At 60.7% G+C, this 19,274-nt stretch overlaps 5 protein-coding genes across 5 annotated transcripts in view; all 5 read left to right on the top strand.

Annotated features, from left to right (window-relative positions):
- The window catches only part of LINJ_32_3340 (pyrroline-5-carboxylate synthetase-like protein), a gene marked incomplete at both ends in the record, with an annotated part of 1,440 nt that extends 1,077 nt beyond the window's left edge, over window positions 1-363 (top strand). The window contains one exon of the mRNA XM_001467971.1: window positions 1-363. This exon is cut by the window's left edge and continues 1,077 nt beyond it. Within this exon, the coding sequence (XP_001468008.1) occupies window positions 1-363 (363 nt within the window).
- A 1,335-nt stretch (window positions 364-1,698) lies between these two features.
- Window positions 1,699-9,576, top strand: LINJ_32_3350 (conserved hypothetical protein; the record flags this gene model as incomplete). The annotated part of the gene is made up of 1 exon (XM_001467972.1): window positions 1,699-9,576. The coding sequence occupies one exon, from the start codon at window positions 1,699-1,701 to the stop codon at window positions 9,574-9,576; it is 7,878 nt and encodes a 2,625-aa protein (XP_001468009.1).
- Window positions 9,577-11,390: 1,814 nt separating this feature from the next.
- On the top strand, window positions 11,391-13,844 carry LINJ_32_3360 (conserved hypothetical protein; the record flags this gene model as incomplete). Its single annotated transcript, XM_001467973.1, has 1 exon — window positions 11,391-13,844. One exon carries the CDS (start codon window positions 11,391-11,393, stop codon window positions 13,842-13,844), a length of 2,454 nt encoding a protein of 817 aa, XP_001468010.1.
- A 1,432-nt stretch (window positions 13,845-15,276) lies between these two features.
- LINJ_32_3370 (putative NADH dehydrogenase subunit NI8M) lies at window positions 15,277-15,774 on the top strand (the record flags this gene model as incomplete). The annotated part of the gene is made up of 1 exon (XM_001467974.1): window positions 15,277-15,774. The coding sequence occupies one exon, from the start codon at window positions 15,277-15,279 to the stop codon at window positions 15,772-15,774; it is 498 nt and encodes a 165-aa protein (XP_001468011.1).
- Window positions 15,775-16,973: 1,199 nt separating this feature from the next.
- On the top strand, window positions 16,974-18,995 carry LINJ_32_3380 (conserved hypothetical protein; the record flags this gene model as incomplete). The annotated part of the gene is made up of 1 exon (XM_001467975.1): window positions 16,974-18,995. The coding sequence occupies one exon, from the start codon at window positions 16,974-16,976 to the stop codon at window positions 18,993-18,995; it is 2,022 nt and encodes a 673-aa protein (XP_001468012.1).
- Between the last annotated feature and the right edge of the window lie 279 nt (window positions 18,996-19,274).

The raw sequence follows: 19,274 nt of genomic DNA on the forward strand, positions 1-19,274 counted from the left end.
ACCGTTGACAAGGCTGCCGCAGCGGAGTTTCAGCGGCGGGTCGAGAGCGCCTGTGTGTTCCACAACTGCTCTACTCGCTTCGCTGACGGGTTCAGGTTCGGCCTCGGTGCGGAGGTGGGCATCAGCACCGCCCGCATTCACGCTCGCGGCCCAGTCGGTGTTGAGGGACTGCTGACCCAAAAATGGGTCTTGAAGCCGATGACGTCGTCGCCTCAGGCGACGGAGGACGGCGCCGCTGCAGCTGCGGCCAACGCGCCGTACGCGACGGTGGCGGAGTTCCAGAAGGGGCAGCGTGTCTTCACTCACAAAGATGTTACCCGAAAGCTTCAGGATGAGGCTGCAGGGCTGCGATTGCAGGCGTGAGCAAAGACACCACCGCCGCCGCCGCGGGGCTGTTCGATAGGTGTAACTTTCTCTCTCGTCACGCAACAGGTTGTGAGCGGAGTGGAGAGCGTGACGAGCCGCTGCTGTGTCGACGCTAGGTGCTGCGGTTTTCGCTTGCCATATCGCTCGTGTCTTGATGGTGCTTTTATTTGCGTATGCCTTTTCAGTGTTTCCTCCCGTAGTGCGTGTGCTTGTGCCCCACAGCCGCGGATACAACGCGGTGCGCGATTCCTGCTTCGCTTGCCTGCCGGCAGCCCTCCTGTACGTGTCTTTGTACCTGACGGCGCACCGACATTCAGCCTAGCCAAGCCACTTGTAGGTAAGCGCTCGCTGCCTTATCGCCTTATCGCTTCTTCACCATCATTGATCATCGCACGCACAAGCGCACACAGCGCCAAGAAAAGCAGAAAGAAAGGAAGTACACCGTGTTGCAGTCGCCCTGCTGGACGCATTGCATGCGTGAATTCAGCCCATCCTGATGCGTGCGCACTCACACGCCAATAGCAGCAGAGCATGGCCTCTGCGCATCTGAGCTGTCCCCATAAGAGATCTGTGCGCTGCCGTATGCTCATGCTGCTGATGGTATGCGCATAGGCAGACTATCCAATGACCAAGCCGCCGCCACTATCGAGCCGAGCACAACATACACGGTCTTCAGCCGTAATCGACCCGTGGCTCGCAGGCTGAGCGTTTATGTGTCAGCTTCGTATACCCAACACAATCATGCCTGTCACCCAACCCCTCCTTCCTGGGTATTTGGCTGCTTCTTCCACCGCCGCTCCGCCTCTCACCCCATGCACGCTCATCGCCTCTGTTCTCATTCGCGTGTCTTTCTCGGTGCTTGCGTGTTCGTTGTCCTCCCCCTCCCGCCTCAGCGCCTATGACACGCGTGCATGTAAATTTGTTTTGATCCTTCTTCCGGAAAAAGAGAGAGAAAACAGATCAAGCAGGCAAAGAAGCGGGCGTCCTCACGACTCGATAGCCCTTCCCTCCCTGATCCCTCGGCCCCACCGCGCCCACACACGGCAGCAGCACCAGCGCCTTCTTTCTTTTCTCCTCCTCCCCGCACCATTACAGACGAACACACGGCACTCGCCGTCGCCCTCCTCGTGCGCGCGTGGATCACCTTCCGCACTCTGCATCCTGTAGCGGCAGCGTCGCCCATTCGCCACGGCCTATTACGCCTCCCCCTCTCTCTTCCTTTGTCTCACCGAGAGACACGCACGGAAGAGGGAGGGAAGACAGGAGCGGCGGAGCAAACAACAACGGTGAAGGCTTTATGCTCGTGCCGTTCTCTTCGGCGAGCTGCTTGACATGACATCCATGGTACGCCACTACTCTCTTTCCAATCCGCCGCCGCTCGAGGGCGCGCTGGATGGCCGCGAGACGGCGCACGAGGCGGAGATACTGGAGGTGCAAGCTCTCCAGGCGGAGCGTGATGGCGAATGCGGGCGCGATATACTGCTCATGGAGCGCGCGCTGCAGATTCGCTGCCACCTGGTGAACCGACTGCGCGAGAAATGGGCCAATGCTGCGTCAGGGACGGGCTCGCCGTCGGCCGCCGGCGCTCATCGCGTGTCTGTCCTCGCTAATGCGGATGCGGTGGGCAAAGAAGAGCTTCTTTTGGAGTATCAGGCCCAATGTGGTGAGCTCTACGACGCGGCCGAGCGCCTGGTGGTTCGCTGCAACGGGCTCGGTGTCGAGCATTTTAAGCGAGGCGCATTCTCGGAAGCCAGCCCACTGCTCGAGTATGCGATGCAGCTAACGGAGGATGGGGCGTACCCGCTGTGCGAGGTCGATGAGCGACGGCGGCACTTGCGCGGGGTCACGCTCAACAACCTCGGCTGCATGGAGCGCCGCCGCGGCCACTTCTCCGAGGCACTACAGTACATGAAGTCGTCGATGGAGATGACCGGGGTCGAGTCACCTGTGGCATACATGAACACCAGCGCTATTCTTATCCAGCTAAGGCTCAGCGACGAGGCGGTGCGCATGGCGGAGCGCTCCATCGAGCTACTTTACCAAACACCCGAAGACCCGTCGCTGCTGGCAGTGGCGCATCACAACCTGGCCATGGCACTCGAGCCGGTCGATCCGGCACGGTGCTTGGAGGAGTATGCGCTAGCATACCGGACGGCCTGCTCCACGCTGGGCCCGGAGAGCGAGACGAGTCTCTCTATTCTGCGCAGCTGGAGGAGGTATGAGGCGACACGCGTGCCCCCGGCAATGGGGGCGTTCTTCACGGCCGGTGATGGCGCTGCCGCATCTCGGCTACGTGGGCTCGCTGGTGCCGCGCCAACCAGGCATGCATACACTGCACCGCATCGCTTGCCTGCAACGATGCCGCGCACACACAACGGCAAGAGCGGTGCTGGCCCCCCGATGGACTTGATAGAGCTCTTTCCCCACCCTTTTCTGCCCAGCGCGTCCATCTCGTCCGCTCCGACGAAGACGCCGCGGGATGTGACGCCGATCTACCGCCCCGCAGTGGTGCCCCGTCGGCCTCTTGCCCCTAGACCGCCGCCAGGCGTAACGGCAACCTCATCCAGTCGCAGTCGTGAGCCACAGTCGCAGCCGCGCCACCAGCAGCAAGAGCAGCACCGACAGCCGCGGCGTCAGTATGGGACGGAGAAGGTGATGCGTTCCTCGCCACCAGCCTCCCGCACTGCGGTGGCGGCTCCACGACCGCCACCCGCCAACCGGGCGAGCGAGCTTGCGGTGGCAGCCGGCAGCGGCCGCGTCGCCGCTTCAATGACGCCGTCGCCCCCGCCCTCTCGCCAGAGGCAAACGACCGCCCACCGGCGCTACTCGCCTACCACACCAGCGCAAGAGTCGTCACGGAAGTCACCGCCGCGTACAGACACCCGTCAGCAACGCTTGCCGATGCAAAAGAGGACTGCGGATGCATGCCTAACCGCTAGCGGGCCACGAAAGCGGGAGAAGAGCACATCCCACTACGCCAGTGACCGACTCACAACGCAGGCATCGTCCACCGCGCTGTTGTCTTCCCCTGTGCAGTCACCAGGACGCGGGCCACGTCGCCCCATAAAGGAGAGCGGCAGCAGCAACCATTCTCTCCCCATGCCACTGCCGCGAAACCTCCCGCCATTGCAGACCGCCGTCGCTGCGGAGCCGCCTGCGGTGGCGCCGAATCCGTCGTACTCCCGCTCGTTGCACGACGCAAAGACGAATGCGTCGCTCCCACCCACCTCAGCGTCGCTTTCCCTCACGTCAGATCCGCTGACGTTTCTGCAGAATCGACTCGAAATTCTGCTTCAAGACGAAGAAGAGCTGGAGCACAAGTACGCTCAAGCGACAGTGATTCAGCGGTACTACCGCGGTCACCTGGCCCATCGTCGCGTGGCAGCACTCCGAGCCACACGCGCGAGTTATGCACGGCTCGCCCAGCTGCGCCGCCATATGGCAGCACGTTGCATTCAGCGAGCGTTTCGGCGCCACCGCCGCCACAGCCGCTACCCTCTTGCAGCTGATCAGCTGGGCCGCTACGCAGCAGCCGGAGGCCGACGCGGTGCCCAGCACCAAGCGGCTACGCAGCTGCAGCGAATTGCGCGCGGTTGGTTGGCACGGCGTCACTACGCGCAGCTGCGCAAGTACACATGTGAGAGTCCAGCAGCCGCAACTCGCATCCAGCGCTGGATTCGCGCACTGCAAGCGCGACGCCACTACGCAGCCTTGCTCACCGCAAAGGCACAGCAGGAGGCCGTGGCGCTTGAGCACGAACGTCGTCAGTACGCGGCGACTCGCATTCAAGGCCAGTGGCTCACCCACCTGCAGCGCAGAGCATGCCAGGCGGCCCTGCGCAACCGTATGATGGCACGTGCCGCCGAGGATGCCCGATGTCGCATGAGGGCGGCTATCATCATCCAGTCAGCATGGCGAGGGTATCAGGCGCGCCGGCTCTATCAAGACACGTACTTGCGCACCTCCCAGCTGCGCACGGCCCGGCTGGAGTACGAGCGCCGTCGTCAGGCTGCTGTGCGACTTCAGGCATTTGGGCGGATGCTCATAGCCAGGCAGCACGCAACTCCGCTGCTGACGGTCGCCCGCTTTCGAGCAGCGGCTGAGATTCGAACCCGCAGCCACGAAGGGCAGGCCGCTATTAAGATTCAGTGTGCCTACCGTCGCCACGTGGCTCGTCGAGTGTGTGCCACCAAGCGTGCAGCGCGCAAGAAGCAAATTAGTCAGGACCTAGTGCAGGTGCGCACCGCAACTGTGCAACGTGCGGGACGAGGCTACATGGCGCGGAAAGATGTAGGGAGAAAGATGTCAGCGGTGCAGGCTGAGGCAGAGCGGTACGAGCGCCGTCTGCTGGCTTTGAAGCAGAAAGAGCTGGGGGCTGCACGCGCCGTCGCGCTGGCATCTCAGCTCAATATCTCCTCACTACGCGAATGCGAAGGTGAGCAGCGGCGCATGCTTGCGCGCGCGGAGCAGCAGCAATGGCACGACATGCTCACACAGTGCAACGCACTCTTAGCGTCGACAAAGGAGACTGAGGTAAAGCAAGAGGCGATGAAGGCGATTTCGTCAGTGGCCTTACACGGCTTTTCCCGCATCATCAAGGCGAAGAAGCAGCGAGCCCATCGCCAAGAGGCGCGCGACGCCTACCTGGACCAGTGCGCGGCAGAGGATGCCGAGGCACATAAGGAGGCGAGCGCGCGCGTGATAACTGACTTCATGCGTAGCGCCGCCGCGCGCAGCACCTTGCGTAGCCTATCCAAGACGATGAGTTCGTACAACGACGCTCGTGCGATGCAGGAGGAGGATGATAAGACGCCTGCGGCTGCGACGACGGATGAGGCGGCCCCGAAGCGCCCGCTCACGGCGGAGCAGATTGCGGCTGAGCGTGCTGAGCTGGACCGGCTGGAGCGCGAGCTGCTGGCCTCTGAGGCCACGGCGGCCCCGAAGCGCCCGCTCACGGCGGAGCAGATTGCGGCTGAGCGCGCTGAGCTGGACCGGCTGGAGCGCGAGGAGCTGCTGGCCTCTGAGGCCACGGCGGCCCCGAAGCGCCCGCTCACGGCGGAGCAGATTGCGGCTGAGCGCGCTGAGCTGGACCGGCTGGAGCGCGAGGAGCTGCTGGCCTCTGAGGCCACGGCGGCCCCGAAGCGCCCGCTCACGGCGGAGCAGATTGCGGCTGAGCGCGCTGAGCTGGACCGGCTGGAGCGCGAGGAGCTGCTGGGTGAGAGAGATACCACAAGCGCGTACGAGGAAGAGCGACCTCCAGCTGCTGATGAGTCTTTCACTTCGGCAGATGCATCTGTTAGTGCCAGTGCTTTGGCAGATGTGATGCTTGCTCGTCTGAAGGCCATCTGGCAGGCCGAGTTGGCGGCAGAGAAGCAGCGCCGCCAACAACGCGAGGATCTACATCGGGCTATCTTCGAACACAGGCAGCAGCGCATCGCAGCCGCCGAGGAGGGAGAGGAGCTTTCTCCCTATCGTATTAACCGGGTGCACCTGCAGATGCCCTCCTCGGCTGCGCCGAAGAAGGCACTCCCGTCGCCGGCAGAATTGCCCACAACTATGGGGAATAAGTACCGTCAGGAGCGCGCTGCACAGGAGCGTGCTGCTGTACACTGCATCGAGCGCTACTTCATTGGCTGGGGCGCCCGAAAGCACCTGAGGGCGTTGCTACGCGTGCTGGATGAGTATCTCAGTGCCCTGCAGGACTTTGACCGTCACGAGGGGCCCGTGCTTACCTTCGTGCGGCTCCGCGAAGTACTAGCCCGTTACCCAGACTTGCAAACGCGTGTTTCGCAGCTGCCCGTTTCCCTATCCCCTCCTGAATGTGCCGCCATTGAAGATGTAAACTCATCAGCTTCACCAGCAATATCAATAACCTCGAGGAAAACTCTGAAAGGCTTTTCCCGCATCAAGGCGAAGAAGCAGCGAGCCCATCGCCAAGAGGCGCGCGACGCCTACCTGGACCAGTGCGCGGCAGAGGATGCCGAGGCACATAAGGAGGCGAGCGCGCGCGTGATAACTGACTTCATGCGTAGCGCCGCCGCGCGCAGCACCTTGCGTAGCCTATCCAAGACGATGAGTTCGTACAACGACGCTCGTGCGATGCAGGAGGAGGATGATAAGACGCCTGCGGCTGCGACGACGGATGAGGCGGCCCCGAAGCGCCCGCTCACGGCGGAGCAGATTGCGGCTGAGCGTGCTGAGCTGGACCGGCTGGAGCGCGAGCTGCTGGCCTCTGAGGCCACGGCGGCCCCGAAGCGCCCGCTCACGGCGGAGCAGATTGCGGCTGAGCGCGCTGAGCTGGACCGGCTGGAGCGCGAGCTGCTGGCCTCTGAGGCCACGGCGGCCCCGAAGCGCCCGCTCACGGCGGAGCAGATTGCGGCTGAGCGTGCTGAGCTGGACCGGCTGGAGCGCGGGGAGAGAGATGTCGATGCAGGGGAGATGAAAGCGTCGCCGCTCTTGGCGTCCGAGCAGCTGCTCGCAGAAGGTGCAGTGATTGGCCATCTTGAACGCTGGGAACAAATAGGCTTCGATGACGGAGCGAGACATCCTCCACGACGACTGACCGAACAGCAGTTTGTGGTGGAGCGCTTGGCCTTGGACCAGCTGGACCACGTAAAGCAGGTGGCAACGGAGCGCGGAAGGCCGGACCGACCGAGCTGCGTGGAGCAAAAAATGTTGAGCGCAGCTGCACTTTATGCGCAGAGGGTGCAGGAGGAGCGTTGCAGCGCTGATTCTGCGCACACCTCGACGCCATCATCGGTGAGGACATTCGAGCCACGGCAGCTGGAAGGCCTCACCAGCAGCGAGGCGGGTGGTCGCTTGTGGGTGTTTGCCAAGGCCATCCGAGACAAGAAGGACCTACGCCAACGGCAAGCTGCCCGTGACGCTTATCTGCAAGAGATGCACAATGAAAATGCCATTGGTACAGACGAGGAGGAGAAGCAGCAGGAGGAGCGCGCACCGACGCCCTCTTCGGGCGCAAGTACGTGGCGGCGCTGCAGCAATGAGGCTAGCGGCGACGATAGAGAGATGGTGAACCAGGAGGCGTTGTGCCAACTGTACCATCAAGAGCGCCGATCCTTCGCCTCCTCGCTTGTAGGCGGCTTTGTTGATATCATCAAGGCGAAGAAGCAGCGAGCCCATCGCCAAGAGGCGCGCGACGCCTACCTGGACCAGTGCGCGGCAGAGGATGCCGAGGCACATAAGGAGGCGAGCGCGCGCGTGATAACTGACTTCATGCGTAGCGCCGCCGCGCGCAGCACCTTGCGTAGCCTATCCAAGACGATGAGTTCGTACAACGACGCTCGTGCGATGCAGGAGGAGGATGATAAGACGCCTGCGGCTGCGACGACGGATGAGGCGGCCCCGAAGCGCCCGCTCACGGCGGAGCAGATTGCGGCTGAGCGTGCTGAGCTGGACCGGCTGGAGCGCGAGCTGCTGGCCTCTGAGGCCACGGCGGCCCCGAAGCGCCCGCTCACGGCGGAGCAGATTGCGGCTGAGCGTGCTGAGCTGGACCGGCTGGAGCGCGAGCTGCTGGCCTCTGAGGCCACGGCGGCCCCGAAGCGCCCGCTCACGGCGGAGCAGATTGCGGCTGAGCGCGCTGAGCTGGACCGGCTGGAGCGCGAGCTGCTGGCCTCTGAGGCCACGGCGGCCCCGAAGCGCCCGCTCACGGCGGAGCAGATTGCGGCTGAGCGTGCTGAGCTGGACCGGCTGGAGCGCGGGGAGAGAGATGTCGATGCAGGGGAGATGAAAGCGTCGCCGCTCTTGGCGTCCGAGCAGCTGCTCGCAGAAGGTGCAGTGATTGGCCATCTTGAACGCTGGGAACAAATAGGCTTCGATGACGGAGCGAGACATCCTCCACGACGACTGACCGAACAGCAGTTTGTGGTGGAGCGCTTGGCCTTGGACCAGCTGGACCACGTAAAGCAGGTGGCAACGGAGCGCGGAAGGCCGGACCGACCGAGCTGCGTGGAGCAAAAAATGTTGAGCGCAGCTGCACTTTATGCGCAGAGGGTGCAGGAGGAGCGTTGCAGCGCTGATTCTGCGCACACCTCGACGCCATCATCGGTGAGGACATTCGAGCCACGGCAGCTGGAAGGCCTCACCAGCAGCGAGGCGGGTGGTCGCTTGTGGGTGTTTGCCAAGGCCATCCGAGACAAGAAGGACCTACGCCAACGGCAAGCTGCCCGTGACGCTTATCTGCAAGAGATGCACAATGAAAATGCCATTGGTACAGACGAGGAGGAGAAGCAGCAGGAGGAGCGCGCACCGACGCCCTCTTCGGGCGCAAGTACGTGGCGGCGCTGCAGCAATGAGGCTAGCGGCGACGATAGAGAGATGGTGAACCAGGAGGCGTTGTGCCAACTGTACCATCAAGAGCGCCGATCCTTCGCCTCCTCGCTTGTAGGCGGCTTTGTTGATATCATCAAGGCGAAGAAGCAGCGAGCCCATCGCCAAGAGGCGCGCGACGCCTACCTGGACCAGTGCGCGGCAGAGGATGCCGAGGCACATAAGGAGGCGAGCGCGCGCGTGATAACTGACTTCATGCGTAGCGCCGCCGCGCGCAGCACCTTGCGTAGCCTATCCAAGACGATGAGTTCGTACAACGACGCTCGTGCGATGCAGGAGGAGGATGATAAGATGCCTGCGGCTCCGACGACGGATGATGGCAGCGGTGAGGGTGCGTACGCAACCTCTGCCGAGTTGTGTGAGCACTCCCCTTGGTCTGCGGCTCTCAGAATCCAGCGCTTCTTCAGGGGCGTGCAGGCAAGGCGTCGAGTGCGAGTACTGCAAGAGGCATACCGTGCCTACCTCGAGGAGGAGCTTGCAGTAGAGGAGCTACTCTACTCAGCGGCGGTTACCATTCAGTGCTTGTACCGAGGCCATCTGGCGCGTCGGCAGGCGGCCATGGTCATTGTGCAGCGTGATCTCTACCTGCTGTCACTCCAGGAGGAGGATGGGTCAGGTGCGGATTCGAAGCGCGAAGAAGGGAGTGATGCGCCCTTGCCAGCAGTTCTATCGTTTCTTGCTTCCTCACCGAAGATTGTCGCTGGCGGCGGGGCCGAGGCAGCGGCGACTCGCTCCTTCACCCCACGCCGCTCTTCCTCGTCATCCTATACTGGTCTGCGCGAAGTTGCCAGCACAGCCATCGTGACCGAGGTGAATGAGGCGGACGAGGCAGCGCTGGATCAGCTTTTGCATCGCCCCTGAGCTGCCGCTCTCCATCTTGCGTCGGCGGCACGCCAAGAGCACCCGCACCCCGCCATTTCCCGGGTACACAGTCAGAACATCTGCGCGCAATGTCAGGAGACTGCTGCCGTCTTTGCCCGCTTGCGTGCTTTCTTCCTTTTCGCTACTCGTATTGTACTGCTATACTGATGGTGCACTCCACTATAGGGGAAAGCGAGAGCGGTGTGGTCGATGGCGGTGCGCGATGTGTCTGTGTCGTGGCACTCACCGCCGCCGCTCGCGGTATCACCGAGTGCCAAGAGAGTGGCAAACAACACTCCTTGTTGGTTTCGTCTCTGTGTCTCCTTATCTCACAATCACTCTCGTCGGTGGCGTTCCCCTTGGCCGCTTTCTTGAATATGTTTTCTGTTCTCTTCCCGTTGCCGGCGTTCTTTTTCTGTCGTTTCCGTGCCCGGTTGCTCTCACCCTTGTGGCTGGTGCGTGTCTGTTGTCTCCGCATTCGGCTTCAGGACAGTTGCTTGTGCTGCGTGTGCGTGCAACAGCCTATATACATGTGCATGTGCTGAGGTGTGTGTGGATGTGCCTGTGTGTGTACCTTTTTTTATATAATTCTCGTTTGCTTTTGCTGTTCTTGTTATGATGTACAGAACATCAGCAAAGAAGGCCAATGAGCCGCTCTCTCTCTTTGGCTGGATCGGTGTAGCCTGCACATGCCGAGCTGGCGAGGGTACGAGGTCTGCAGCGTTCTGTTTGCTTCTTTCTGACTTGGAACGCGCAACCATCCTTCACCACCCTCTCGCTTGCTCGTTTTGGTTGTTCGTGTTTCCGTCATTTTCCTCGTTGTCTTTCGATTTTTTTTCGTTCTAGGGTGCTCGTTGACGCTTCACCGCGGTTCTTCCCGTCACGTCTCTTGCTCTACTCCGCCTTCTCTCTGGATGAGCCTCATCTACCCCACCCCCTCCCACCCGGCTTATTGCCACTTCGATGTACATTGTCGTTCTCTTCGACTTCAACTAGAATGGCGGAGAACAAGAGCGCGCGATATTAGATAAGTAGCAAGACGGAGAAACTGCAGCCCCCCAAAAAAACCACAAGAGGAGAGGTGGTACGGGGAACGTCCCTACCTCCCTCCCTGTGCACCGCTGCCCCTTGTCTTTCGTATGTTCGCTCTCTCTTTTCTTTATGCTTTCCCTTCTGGTTTGAGCCCACCGCGAACCAGGAGCGGCGAGCTACAACGAAACCGCCAACAAGAACAAAGGGAACGGATCGCACTCGATCTCCTCCCAGGATGCATGGCAGCGCCGCCTCTTACCCCATCCACTCTCGCTCTCTCGCTCTCTCGCTCTTGCGCATCTGTGAAGTGCCGAGACGAGGGGCGGGAGTGGAGATGAGGAGGGAGCGTGTTTTGCGCTTGTGTGGAAAGCTGCCCCAGTTGAAACTTGCGGAGGACTCTCTGTGCATGTCACAAAAGGCTTCGCATCGCTATGTCCGTGTGCGTGCGTGGATGAAGGCGTATGCACTCGTCGCGGCCTCTTCGGTATCGCTTGCCTTTGTTATCTTCTTCTGTATGCATCACACACACAGACACACACACACACACACACACACACACACACACACACACACACACACACAGAAGAACTTGCAAGTCGACACATCATAAAGGAAGAGCACATCGCAACAGCAGCTGCTGTGCGAGACGGGAGGAATAAGGTCGTCCATCTTCGCGTCTTTCGCGCCTCTGCTTGTTTTCTTCTCCGTTGGCTGCCGCCACGCATCCCTGCGTCATCGACACCCGCATTGTGCTCATCTGCGTCATCATCTCATTCGGCGCCATGATCTTCGAGCCGTGCGGCGACTTGCTCAAGGATTACAGCGCCTTCTGCGAATCTCTATCTGTTACAGAGAGGGAGGACGTGTACAGCGCTATTCTTACTCGTGTCGTCGAAGTGCCCCCTTTGCCTGCGGATGAGCTCGAGGTGTCCGAAGGGGTCGGCGGTGGTGCTGGGGATGCATTGGACAGGCGTCTGATATCAGCCACTGCCAACGCGAAGGGATCGCGCCCGTCGACCAAGACGGCTTCCAAGGAGAAGGAGAAGGCCAGCGCTGGCGGCAAACACAAGAGCCTTCTCAAGAGCTCGCAGGAGGCTTCGACAAAGCCGGCGGAAGAGGAGACTCCACCCCATCTCCCGCTGACGCCTACCATCACCTACGTCTCACTCCACTACCCCGTCTTCTGCTTGAACCAGCGCGATATGACACCGCTCTCTCGCGCCATTCCGCACTGCCCTTCCTTGCTCTCCGTGGAGCTGATCGGGTGCGGGCTGAGCGCGCAGAGCTACATGCAGCTAGTAGAGGCGGTGTATCGCAGCCCGCGTGTCTTGTCTGTAGCGGTGGATTTCAACCAAGACATCAGTGGAAACTCTTACACGTCCCACTCTCTCGAAAAGGGCAGCCACGCGAGTGTGCTCACAAACACGCGAGAGCAGGCTGGGTTTGTGATTGACCCGACTCTGCGGAATGCCGCGTCGCGGTCACTCGGCGATGCGCTGGAGATGTCAGTCGGCGGCTTCTGCGGCCTCTCCTTCGCTTCAGGAAACTCGCAGGAGCGGCCCTTCAGCTTGAACACAGTCCCTGCAACCTCTCCCAGCGGTACGAGCGCGGCTGACGCGGCGTCCAGTGGCGACCGGAACACTTCTCGTGTTGCCGGGGGTGACCCGAAGCCGGCCGTTATGCGCAATTCGAGGCTGTCGCAGAGCGCGGCAGCGGACGCGTCCGCCACCGTCTTGACCGAGGCTCAGCGGGTGGGAGAGGCCGGCGACGAGGACCACAGCGGGGGCAGCTTAGAGCTGTACTTTTACCCCACGCAGTTCTGTGGTCTGGATCAGTTGCCCACGCAGCTGGAGCTGCAGCTGCAGGAGGAGACGGAGAAGAAAGGCAAGGTGGATAGCAAGCGGCTGCAGCAGGTACAGGCGCAGCGTGACACCTTGCGCATCTTCAATCGGCAAAACCGCATGGCAGTTCCCAAATCGTGGGACGGCATCCTCTTCACCGGCATCCGCTTCCTCAGCTTGCGCGGAAACGGCATCGACGACGCAGCCGTAACCCGCATCGTGGATGTGCTAAAGCACAATCCCCGCTCGCAGCTCGAATCGCTGAATCTCTGGGGCAACAACATCACCGACCTTGGTGCCACGGCGCTGGCGCAGCTGCTGCGCCATAATCGAGACATTCGCGTCTTAGACGTCGGCAATAATAGGCTGAGCGACACCGGTCTTCTGGAATTGATTGACACGTTTCGCATGCATCAAGTGTCATCGCTAGAGGAGGTACTTGCGCTGCGACGTGCCTATTTAACCAGACGAGGCGCGACAGATGAGGAGCGCAAGGCTGCGGGGCAGCCGTTGTTGGCCACCGATATCCCAAGCTATGAAGATCTCTACGCCTACTGGTGGTACACGCAGCAGCAGCTACACCAGCAGCCGCCGCCGCTTCCACACGCGACCGAACGTGGTGGCGCCGCGGACGCTACACCCCAAGTGTGGAACAACTTGTCTCTCTCTTCCGCTCTTTACATGGCGCCGCCGCCGCCGCCTCCGCAGCGCGATGCATCGCTCAGCCCCAGCTCTTCAAGCGCGAAGCGGGCTTCTTCGAAGAGCAAGTCCATGAGGTCGGAATTGGTTCCTGGAGGCTGCGGTGGCGGGCCAATGGCATCCGCAGCAGCTACACTGTCTTCATCTGCTGCGAGGGCAGCGATGCGTCCTACGGTGGCCTTCGACAGAGACTGCGTGCGGATGTGCCACCTCGCCGAGAATGACCCATCCATCCGCGTACCGGGCAACACGGTACTGGAGGTGCTGAACCTGGAGGAGAACCGCTACGTCACCATCATCGGTGTGCGCGAGGCTGCGCGGCGGCTCGCCCTACGCGAGCCAGCAACGACGGCGGAGATGTTATCCATGGTTGAGGTCCGGGAAGTGCACTCGACGCCGTCACTTTCACCGTCTGCGCCGCATTCCGCCGCGAGTTCGAGCATGGAAGGGGCTAGTAAACGCCTCACAAGCGCCATCCACCGTAGCACAGCCGCTGCCTCGCAGCCGATGCCGACACCGTTGACGGTGATTCACCCACCTGAGCTACACTGCGCCGGGCTGCGGCTGCGGGTGTGCGCTGTGAGATGCCACCGCGAGTCTGATCGCAGGACGTGGCGTGAGATGGATGAGGTGCAGCAGCACCTGAACGCCTCTCTGGCACAATGGTCCCGCTCTCGTGCCGCTTCGCGCACGTGATGCTCAAAGTGAAAAGAAGTGCAAGGGTGTGGGGCGGGGGGGGGCCGGCGGCGGCGGCGCAAACGGGAAATGTAGAGACTGACCACGCGAACCCGCGGCACTGAGTGCCGGCGATGCATGCACACACACGCACTCGCGCAAGCACCACTTCACCATCGTCCGATGCCCAAAGGTCACCTCACTGTTTTTTTTTTTTGATGTGCACTTTCCTCTCTGTTTCCTCGTATCTTCTCTTACCTTGGCGTCATGCTGGGTGGAGGCTTCATTAGCTTGCCTCTGCATATGTATGCGCGCGTGCATGCATGCTCACCGAGAACGAGCTCGTGGAGGGGCGCGGCTAGAGTTTCCGAGTGCTAGAGGTCACGCTGCTCGTTGCTTGCTCCAAAGGGTCGCGGCCCCTCTCGCTCTATTCTCCGTGTGGCGTCGTGTTCCTGAGCGCTGCGTGCTGTGCTCTCTCAAACGAACAAGCGCATCCGTGCGCGAGGTCAGAGCTGCGATGTAATCCGAACAGACAGACAAACAACGGCTCGAGAGAAGAAAAGAGCAGCAATGATTGTTCTATTCTCGCGCTTCCCTTTCTATGCGTCATGCGCATATGTGCGTGTGCGCATGCTCCTCCCTCGCGCCCCTCTCTGGTTCGACGATGCCACTGCTGCAACCACCGGGACACCACCAGGTGAGGTATGTACGGGTTTGGAGAGAGGAGATGGAGGAGCGAAAAGGCAGAAAGCGGCACTTCAGCAGGGAGACGGAGGGGAGGGAGTGGGAGGGGGGGCTGTTGCACCCCCCCCCCACAGCTTGAAAGTGACTGGACGGAAAATGTGCACGGCGGTTTAGTAAACTAATAGGACCCCATTGACGAATCGCGGGCTGTCAAGCGCACCTCCCCAACCTCTCCCTATCTTTTACCTTCGTGTTTGACGTTTTTTTTTACTGCAACGGGCCATCACGGCATTCTCTCTGCCCTCCTTTTCCCTCGTCTTATCTTCACCCTCCCCCTTCCACCTCCCCCATTATCACCGACGCATCAACATACCGCGGGCCGGAGCAGGAGATAAAAAAGTCATTGAGCGTCCCTCGCACATATTTTATAGGAAGGTGTTGCCTTCCTCTTGCTTTCGGCGACACTTAGCCGTAACTCTTTCTTCCTCCTCCATCGTAGTAGTGATAGGGATAGCCAAGCGAGACAACGTAGCTCTCTCTCGCTCGCTGTGTAGTGTGGGCCGCCCAGAAGGTGAACGCTTTCGCACGCGTAAGCGCGCACCGCACGACTAGAAGTGCTGGTGTGCGCTCAGCCTTTCCCTCTTTTCTTCTTTCCTTTTCCTTCGGCCAGTCAGCAGTAACCCGCACTTCAGCAGTTTTCCATCACGCAACTTCTCGGCTCCGCCTTACTTGTCTCTTCTCTCAACTTTTTCGTCCTGCGATAGATAGGATGTCTTGGCGGGCGCGCTTCACGCCCTGCGTGGGCTCCCTCACAGTGTGGCTGAACCCCAAGGATCCGAACTGCTTCGGCGTGCGCAACTGGTGGCGCAACAATCTGCCAGAGCTGCAGCTGCTGAACCCCTTTTGCACGTTCACAATACAGGAGCTTTCCTTCGGTGAACCGCACATGTACGTCAACTACACGCCAACAGATCAGCGCATGATCCGGCTAGCCGGGGCGACTGAGGAGGAGTGCGAGGAGATCATGGAGGCGTGCATCACGTATGGCATGAACCACGCCATTATCGAGCGTCCGCGAACCGACGACGGTGGTGACTTAGTGAACCAACCAGCCATCACATCCTTTGGCTACACTGAGAGCTTCACCGCGAAGCTGGAGGTGGCACCGCCTGCGGACATAGGCCAGAAGACGACGGAGGGCGTCGATGATCCAGGCCAGAAGCCGCGCCTCTACCCTCGCAACGTGGGCTGCAAATTGATGCCATAGTGAACCAACTCATCCATCCACACAAGCGGAAAGAGCAGCCGGGCTGGGCTCCGCCATTGCATGTGAGGGGATTGCAGTGCGACGTCTCCACATTCATCACTCGCGCCCGCCTTTCTTCCACACAGCCTTGCCCCTTTCGCCCCCCTGAAGCGTGCGTCTGTGGTGCCCTTTCTCTGCCGTTTCTGCTTACCTGCCTGAGAACCATGAAAAGGAAAGCAACATCGAGGAGGGCGCACCCCATTCGCTCGGCGACGAGGGGGGAGGGTGAGCGCTGTGGCACTGCGGTGCGCAGACTCGAACGTGCTGAGCTGGTCAACTGCATGACAAAGACCGAGAAAACGACAAGCCGGTATGCACGCGCGTATGTGTGAGTATCCTAGAGACGTACTGGAAAGCGAAGGCAACCACGGTGTTAGTGCCCGGCGCGTCTGTGCGCTTCTCTTCTTGTCTTCCCTTTTTGCGCATCACTCACCAAGCTCATGCGTCCACCACGTTCAGTGGCGGCAGCAGTTTGATCTCTCTTCAACAGCCTTCTCTGTTATTTTATGGACGAAGCCAAGAAGAAAGGGCTGAAAAAGGAAATGCACCGCAAGAGAACGCCGACGCACCTCGCGCCTTAGCACCTCTTCAAGCTTCCTGCTTTCATCCGCCGCCTCGTCCTGCTTTCATGCCCACAGGCCATGGTACTCGAGTCGCTCTGCCCCTCTTTCTCTCTCTACCTGTGCATGTGCGCGGGTGTGCGAGCGCACCACCGCAAAAACTTGCAGAGAACGCATCTGCGTACTTGCGCTTACGGGTGTGCGTGGCGGAAAAGACGACTGCGCTGCCAGGCGTATGTGGTGAGCGCAAACGCGTGTGTGTTGCCATGAAATCCACAGCCTCATTTCACAAGAGTACCCCGATCCCACCATCGAGGTGAACTCGACAACAGCCACCCCACCCCTTCCACACACGCACAAACATACACACGAACATGCCTCGCTCTCTCTCTCGACGTATTTCTCTCTCCCCCTGCCCGTCTCTGCCATGGCCTTCCACGCCCTTTTTTTTTGATGTGCGGGTGGCGCGAAACCGATGGGTGTACGCCGATGGACGCGCACGCATACACGCGCGCCACCTCACCTCCCGCGCTTAAACATGTGCGCACAAGTAGGCTCTGTGTGACGCGTTGATGGGTAAAGGAATCGTCGAACGGACACATGCCCTCTTACACACCGTACGTGGCGCACACTAAGAGGGTGACGGCTCGCATGCGCGCGCGCATGCACAAACAGTCGTTCACAAACGCTATCCTAGCTTCAACACAAGCGGAGCGGACGGATTTGTCGAGAGTAGCGGACGCGCGTCTGCGTGAGTTGACGGCACTCCGCGCAGACCATCAGCGCACCTTCGACCCTATTTTCAAGCAGAAAGCGCTGAACCTTCTGCAGACCTTACCGCTCAAGGCCGCGGCGGATGATCCACATTTTACTTACACGTTGGGTGCGTTGCGGGTGTGCGGGTACTTCAGTGCAACGCAGTCCCCGGCAACCTTCAACTTGCTTAACCACGCCACACGGCACACCTTCCTCCTCGACGCGTTCAGCTTCTATCAGCTTTTCCTCGCATTGGAAGAGATGCGTCATCCTCAGACGGCGGAGATACTGTCAATCGTGCTACCCCGTGTGATGGAGGTGGCGACTGACTTCACTGAGGGAGAGGCGCGCCTGCTGCTCGATCTTTACTTCAAACACAACTTGCTTACCAAGGAGCTCAGCGAGAGGCTTGCAGGCGTGATCACAGGCTCGGTGAACGACTTGAGTGGAAAGGATTTGATCAGCGCTGTGTCGGCAGTGCCAAACATGGCGTTTGAACAGATTTCGCGCCGATTTCTGGAAGCTGCGACACCGCGCCTTTGCCGCGCCCTGCGAGAGGCCACAGAGCAGGTGCAACTTTACAAGGCAACGTACCTGGAGCACGCCGGTCGAGGCGCCGCCGCCTCGGATGCAGCGCGGCCGATGCTGAGACGCGACGCCGACGGTCAGCCGCCGCAGAATCCCGATATGGAGACACCCACTGAGAGGACTCTGCGACGCAGGAAGGAAGAGGAGTGGCGCCAGCTCCTGATCGATCAAATTTACGAAGGGCTCAGCTTGCACCGAGAGTTGCAGAAAAGCATAACGTGGCTGTGCTGGGCTCCGCGCCCACTCCTGAATGAGTTGGTGCGGTGCGCGCTGATCTTCAGCGAGCCGCTCCTCGCTGACGCAGCGGAGCAGCTACCTGCAGCTCTCAAAGATAAGGCAACTGGTGCGAGTGCCTCCTCTGTCGCGATATCTGCGAACGGTGAGCTGGCGGCGATCGTGGCGGAGCGCGAAAATTATGCGCGCGACCTGCCGCAGGTGCGACGCCGCAGCCTCTGCCACTGCCTGAAAATGCTTCATTTCACGTCTTACAGACACCTCCCTGCCCTCCGCCTCCTCTCTGCGCGGATTGCGGCAACGAAGGATGTCTTGGGCATCGTATCTCCGCTAGTGCTGGCGCGTGAGCTTTCACAGGCTGTAGAGGCTATTGCCTTTTTTTGTGCGACAGACTGTGCCCCAGCTGTGACGGCAATAATCGATGACATCCTGGAGCACATCGAGCCTGTCACGAATTCGCCTGCGCTACTGAATCGTTTTCACGCGTTCTCCACAGAAGAGCTGAAGCTTGTGGAGCGGGTGGTGCTGCGCGTGCTGCTCAGCTGTACACGGTTTCTCTCCACGCGCATCTCGGAGAAGGCGGAAAAGAACGCACTGCAGAGAGCACCTGCGCAGGAGGAGGCGATACGCGCCATCCTGGCCCAAGCCACGGCGCTTGCTATCTCGCCCATAACACGCGCCTACCTCGCGCTCGGGTTGCGGCTCATGCACTCTAGCAAGGCGCATGGAGAGAGGGGCGCCAAACAAGTGCAGTGCTTTATTGGCACCATGCACCTGCTCTATGTGACCACCGTTATACTGGCCGTGTCTTCGCAGGCAGGTGCAGCACCGACGGCGCCGGATCCGGCCGCACACGAAGTCCTGCGCGCCATCCTTAGGCAGCTCGTGCCGTGGGCGCAGACGATGGCGACGATGCAGGCCGGTGAGATGCCGGAGGAGGCAGCGGCGGAGATGGCGAAGGCGCTGGCCTTGCTTAAGGAGCATCCGGAGATCATGGACACTCCGGCCGGGGCTACGACGCAGAGAGAGAACAAAGAAGAATAGCGTTGACACGCGCGCAAGTTTGCTTGCCGGTGTCTAGGAACTTGGCTTCGTGGTCTCTCTGTCACACACACATACACACACACACACGACTACTAGCATGCAGCGCCATGCTGTTGGTGCCCTCCAGAGTCCGCCCGCATCTGCCTCTCTCTGTCGCTGTCACCTTCCCTCCCTTCCCCGTGCACGCTGCTTCGCCGGACCCTATGCATGAAAGAAATAAACCGAGAAGGAAAGGCCGGCATATGGCAGTAGGCGCTGCGGGCTTTCCTCGGTGTTTCA

Source organism: Leishmania infantum, chromosome 32 (assembly GCF_000002875.2).
Source record: "Leishmania infantum JPCM5 genome chromosome 32".
Lineage (NCBI taxonomy): Eukaryota > Euglenozoa > Kinetoplastea > Trypanosomatida > Trypanosomatidae > Leishmania > Leishmania infantum.